The sequence below is a fragment of the Primulina eburnea genome, chromosome 15, assembly GCF_022965805.1.
Source record: "Primulina eburnea isolate SZY01 chromosome 15, ASM2296580v1, whole genome shotgun sequence".
NCBI classification, from domain to species: Eukaryota; Viridiplantae; Streptophyta; class Magnoliopsida; order Lamiales; family Gesneriaceae; genus Primulina; species Primulina eburnea.
This window is the reverse complement of record NC_133115.1, coordinates 13960357-13966585: the sequence shown is the minus strand read 5'-3', so window position 1 is coordinate 13966585 and position 6229 is coordinate 13960357. Positions and strand designations below refer to the sequence as shown.

Sequence of the window (6229 nt, the reverse complement as noted above, 5' to 3'; positions counted from 1 at the left end):
GGGTAGTAGGGTACCCGGGTATTTGCTTGAGAACCCGGGCTATGATTATGGTTGCCCGGGGAGAGGCGTAGTGCCCGAGTTTTCGAGGAGAGTACCCGGCATATTGGCTTTGATTCGGGCTATCCAAGTAACAAACCGAGTTAATAAAGACCCGGATCCTTATGAGGGTATCAAGAAAAAGATTTTAAATTTATGTGGTTATATGGTTTTGAAAGATGGTATCCCAACAAGTTAGTAATATAAGATAACAAAAATATTCTAAAAATCATTTAAATAACAGCATTTTTTTACATAATTTCAGTAGTTTTCTCTGAAGTTTCTAATCAAAGTTTATCGATAGAAAATGAAAGTGGGTCGACACATTTAATTTTCAACATCTTCCACATATTTTGGTAAGATAAAAACTTGTGTGAGACGGTCTCATGGGTCGAATTTGTGAGACGAATCTCTTATTTGAGTCATCCATGAAAAAATATTATTTTTTATTCTAAGAGTATTACATTTTATTCTGAATATGGGTAGGGTTGATCCGTCTCACAGATTAGTGAGACCCACTCTTTTGATAATTATTTTAGCTAGAGTTTACAAATTAAAACTAATTTTTAAAAGTAATATATAAATAAATAGATACATTTTATTTTTTTGGTGCCCTTTTGACAGTTGGCTTGAGGCAGAGGCCTCTTGGACCTCTCCTCATATCCGACCACGACAGCGGTCAAACATTATAAAGGCAATTTGAATTCAAATGTGGACAAATTTATTATCAGAGAATACTGTTTCTTGGAAGGAATAAGAAATATATTCTGATAGGCACAAAACAAATTCAGCTCGAGACATGTAAAGGAACATATTTATCTGGGCAAGTCCACTGACTCGTAGGGGATAACCATGATGGATATCCAACCCAAAATAATAATAATAAAAAAAAGTTCAAACCTTTCGAACTCTGCTTCCGAATTCATTTCAGGCCCTCGGGTGTATATAGGCAATAGTAGGCTATTGTCCAGCAAAATTTTGTCCAATTTTATTAGTTTATTTAAGTTGGTGAGTTCTAATATCTTAATCAAAATTGCAGCTTTAGTTTGTGAAGATGTGGAGAATTTAAGGTTGAAACAGTGGGAAAATTTGAAGGCTACCTTAAAAATCTTATTATTTTTAAATTTCAAGATCTTGCTACAACTATAAAACTCAAGATGTATTATCATACGATTCTTTAATCACGAAAGGTAATGCGCTCAAAACGGAGTCACGTCCTCGATTTGATGAAATAAAGAATGTTGTGTTGTCCCGCTCTTTTAGAAACATGTAATTTTTTGTGATGTTTACTTCTAAACTACGAAAACTTAGCAACAAATAATCATGACCAAAACAATTGAGATTCAGACGAATCTTCAAAGAATTCGTCTTTGACAATCCTATGAAAACAATCGACAAACATCACAAAGTTTAAATCTTTTTTATTAAGTTTGATTTTGTTTGAACAAGATAAGGCTTTGAAAAGTTTGAGATAAAACTAACAAAAACTTTTGTATAAACTCAATTGATACCCCGGGATGTCCCGGGTCATGGATAGGTCCTGGGACTTCCCGGGCCATGGAGCGTACCTATCTATGGATGGTGCCCGTGCCAGGATGGAATGCTCTTGGGCCGGTAGCATGACAATATGGATTAACATCCCGAGTCATAGAACAGCCCGGGACGAGGGGAGTACGACTTAGAGAAATCATGAAATGGACAGTCATTCAATAGGCCGGGCTATTGGACCACCCGGGACATGACTTTCCCGAGACGTGGAATGCCCGAGTTCTTATATAATTACCCGAGAAGCACTCTACCTGGCCACCTCGATGTGAGTGAAGTATTTAATGGCGCCGACTTGATAGAGCATGCACGGCCGACCTATGTCTAACAATAACATAAATGATTGACAAGATCAAGTGGGTTTGATGTGAGTAGCATAAGATTTGACATGTCAAAACAATATGTTAGAATCAGCAACCCTACTACAATTAATACTCAAACACAAAAAACGAGGTCATCATTGCATCCTCTACTATAAATACCAGGTTCTTTACTTGCATTTATTCTCTATTCAGATATTAACTCACACATTTAATAGTATCATTTACTCTCCATCTAGCACACCAATCACACAGCCATCACTTGGCCACATTGGTTTTATTGCTTGAGTACCCTACTGACTTAAGCATCGGAGTGGTCATGCCGGACATCCCTCCGGCGCCCATTCACGTGGTTGTCTTCTTGTTCGCAGATCCCTTAAATCATTCGAGGAATCACGAGATTCAAGCCAAACGTCCAACTCATATTTCCTTCAACATTTTGATAGCAAATCCGGCAGAGTTCCCGACCCAACTCGTCCATTTCGTCCAGGTTGCATCATTGGCACCGTCTGTGGGAAACTTGAGTTCTAAGGCGTTGATATGGCTCCTACTCGGAGAGCAAATCAAGACACCTCCCGAGTTCATGTAGAAAACAACACCCGCCTTTCTGGTGCAGGTGGCCCCCCACCTGATGGTCCCCAGCCCACCATCCATTTAACCCCTGAGGCGTTGACCAAAATCGTGACGGATGCTGTCAAAACGGCCCTAGCAAAGCAAGCCACCACCCATCATTCCAGTCACCCCGAACAGCAATATGAGCAGCCACAAAAGAAGGCAAGGAGGGAAGGGAAGGGAAGGAGAAAAATGTCAAGAAGGGGCCAAGGAGAGAGAAGTGCACTTTGTTGCTGAGGAAGAGCAATAAGTGGTGGAAATTGAGCCAGGAAAGCACGTCCGGGTGGCCCGAGACATTAGCACGTCCACCCGGGTAAATCTCTTACAATGTTTAAAAACTAACATTAGTGTTTTCGCCTGGTCTCAACAGGAGTTGGCCGGGATCTCGCCCCAAGTGGCCGAACATAAATTGAACATCCTCTCGGGATCCCGGCCCGTGAAGCAAAAGAATAGACATTTTGGCCCTGAAAAAGATAAGTAATTGAAGAGCAAGTAGAAGAGTTGCTGAGGGCCGGGCATATCAGAGAATTCCAGTTCCCTACCTGGCTATCAAATGTGGTCCTCGTCCCAAAATCCACGGGGAAGTGGAGCATGTGTGTTGATTTCAGGGACCTGAATAAAGCTTGCCCCAAAGATTGTTATCTACTCCCCCGGATTGATCAGCTGGTAGATTCCACTTCTGGATGCGAGTTATTAAGCTTTCTGGATGCATACCAGGGGTATCACCAAATCCCCTTGGCTCTGAAAGATCAAGATAAAGCCAGTTTTGTCACCTCCGGGGGCACCTTCTGCTATGTTGTTATGCCTTTTGGCTTGAAGATTGCGGGAGCTACGTACCAGCGCCTGATGAATCTTGTCTTCCAAAAGAAAATAGGTCGGATTGAGGTGTATGTGGACGACATCATAATCAAAATCCGGGAAGTCTCCCACTTCATTGATGATCTAGCTGAAACTTTCACCACTTTGAAACAATATGGAATAAAGCTCAACCCGGGCAAGTGTGTGTTCGGGGTCAGGAGCAGTAATTTTCTGGGTTTCTTGGTAACTGATAGAGGAATCGAAGTCAACCCTGAAAAAATCAAAGCAATAATGGACATGCCTTCTCCTCAATCTGTCCGAGATGTGCAGAAACTAACCGGGAGGATTGCTGCCCGGTCGCGTTTCATTTCCCGATCTGCCCATCGGAGTTAGCCATTCTTACAAGTCCTAAGAAAGGCGCAGAAATTTGATTGGGACGACAAATATGAGCAAGCTTTTCAAGACTTGAAAAAACATCTGGCTGAGTTGCCCGTTTTGTCCATGCCCGAGCCCGGGGAGAAATTGTGGGTTTATCTCTCCGCCACTGAGTTCGCTGTTAATTCTGTGTTTATCAAAGAGGAAGGGGCCGATCATAAACCAATATATTATGTCAGCCATGCCCTTCGAGGAGCAGAATTAAAATACAGCGAGGTGGAAAAAATAGCATTGTCCTTGGTAATGACCGCTCGGAAGCTGAGGCCTTATTTTCTTTCACATCCCATTGTGGTCCTCACCAACTCTCCACTTGGAAGGATCATGACCCACGCCGAAGTCTCCAGAAGAATGATTAAATGGACTGTGGAGCTCGGGGAGTATGACATCGAATACAAACCCCGAGCTGCTATGAAAGCCCAAGCCTTAACTGATTTCTTAATAGAAATGATTCAACCGGTAGAAGAAGAGGTATGGAGAGTGTTTGTTGATGGTGCTTTAAATTTATCGGGATGTGGAGTCGGGGTGGTCCTAATTGCCCCATCAGAAGAAAAAGTAAGTTGGCTTTGTGGATTGATTCTAAGGTCACAAATAACGAAGCAGAATATGAGGCTGTTTTGGCTGGGTTGTAGGTTGCCCGGGAAGTCGGTGCTTCCCGGGTCATTATTTATTCTGACTCTCAGCTGGTCACACAACAAATCAAAGGAATGTATGAGGCCAAGAACGAAAAAATGCTCAAATATTTAGGGCTCATCACGGCCTGGGCAGCGTATCTGAACGACTGGAGTATCGAACAAATTCCCCGGGAAGAAAATTCAGAAGATGATACCTTAGCCAAATTGGCTGCTTCCATGATAGATATAAGTACCCGGAGATTCTCTGCTTTACCCGGCTGGTGCCTCTATTGATGAAGAAATACCCCCGGCCCAGAAAAGCTCATGAATGACTCCCATCGTTGAATACATAGTCCATGAAAAGCTCCCAGAAGATCGAGCCCAGGCCGCAAGAATCAAAAAACAAGCGCCCAGGTTAGTCTTTTTTAATAATGTTTTGTACAGGCGACCATATCAGGGCCCATTACTCAAGTTCTTATCAGAAGATTAGGTAGAGTACGTCCTCCGGGAAATACATGAAGGATGTTGTGGGGAACACCTTGGAAGGACTGCCCTATCCCGGAAAACTATATTGGCCGGATTTTGGTGGCCCCGAATGAATCAAGATGATGCCCGACTTGTCCTAAGATGCCAAGGTTGTCAACACCATTCTAATTTTCATCATCGCCCAGCTGTAAGTATGCAACCAATCTCCGCATCATGTCCTTTTGACCAATGGGGTTTGGATATTGTGGGTCCCTTCCCCATAGCCCGGGCACAGAAAAAGTTCCTTGGGGTGGCTGTGGATTATTTCTCCAAGTGGGTAGAGGCCGAGCCATTAGCAAAGATTACTGAGGAGGAAGTCATGAAATTTCCGTGGAAGAACATTATTTGCAGATATGGCATCCCGAGGAAGTTAATTTCAGATAATTGAAGGCAATTCCAAGGAAAAAAGATCACCTCCTGATGTCAAGAAATGAAGATTATTCAATCCTTCACCTCAGTAGCTTACCCTCAGGCTAACGGCCATGCTGAAGTAACTAACAGAATTATTGTGCAAGCATTGAAAGCCCGGCTCCATGGAAAGGGCAGAGACTGGGTGGAAGAGTTACCGAATGTATTATGGGCGTATCGAAAACGCCACGATCGTCTACCCAAGAAACACTTTACAGTCTTGTATATGGTGCAGAAGCAGTTCTACCTGTGGAGATCGGGAAACCTTCTACTCGGATAGAATCTTATCCGAGCAACAACGATCAGGCCCGGGCCATTGAACTTGATCTAGTTGAAGAAAGGAGAGACCGGGCAGCTATTCGAATGGAGTCTTATCGCAACCGGGTAATAAAATCCTACAACAGGCATGTTCGATTACGAGATTTTCAGGTTGGAGACTTGGTTATGAAAAAAATCAAGCCAGTAGGTGATGTGGGAAAATTAGAAGCAATGTGGGAAGGACCCTTCAAAATAGTTCGAAGAGTCAGCTCGAGTGCAGCTTATTATCTCGAAGATTCTCAAGGACACGTTCTTAAGAGGCCATGGAATTCTTTTCATTTAAAGAAATATTATGTTTAAAAGCACGTGTATCTATTGTTTCTTCATCAAATAAAGAAATTGTTTAAAGAAATATCTACAAAGCCCAAGGACCCGTACCCTGGCCCGGAGGACCCTTACCCCGGTGATATCCTAAGTCCAGGGACCCGTACCCTGGCCCGGAGGACCCGTACCCCGGTTATATCCAAAGTCCAGGGACCCGTATCCTGGCCCGGAGGACCCGTACCCTGGCCCGGAGGACCCGTACCCCGGTTATATCCTAAGTCCAGGGACCCGTACCCTGGCCCGGAGGACCCTTACCCCGGTCATATCGAAAGTTTAAGGACCCGTACCCTGGCCCGG

At 43.5% G+C, this 6229-nt stretch overlaps 1 protein-coding gene across 1 annotated transcript; it reads left to right on the top strand.

Annotated features, from left to right (window-relative positions):
- Window positions 1-3812: 3812 nt before the first annotated feature.
- LOC140815470 (uncharacterized) lies at window positions 3813-5908 on the top strand. The gene is made up of 3 exons (XM_073174570.1): window positions 3813-4298; window positions 4376-4638; window positions 5398-5908. Exons 1-3 carry the CDS (start codon window positions 3813-3815, stop codon window positions 5906-5908), a joined length of 1260 nt encoding a protein of 419 aa, XP_073030671.1.
- The last annotated feature ends 321 nt before the right edge of the window (window positions 5909-6229 follow it).

Bases quoted from the DNA above. Each gene is read 5' to 3' on its own strand.
- LOC140815470 (XM_073174570.1), top strand. From the start codon at position 3,813: ATGCCCGAGCCCGGGGAGAAATTGTGGGTTTATCTCTCCGCCACTGAG. The intron at 4,299-4,375 runs GTAAGTTGGCTT...GCTGGGTTGTAG, and splicing joins TTGCCCCATCAGAAGAAAAA to GTTGCCCGGGAAGTCGGTGC. The intron at 4,639-5,397 runs GTGCCTCTATTG...TTATTGTGCAAG, and splicing joins TTCTCTGCTTTACCCGGCTG to CATTGAAAGCCCGGCTCCAT.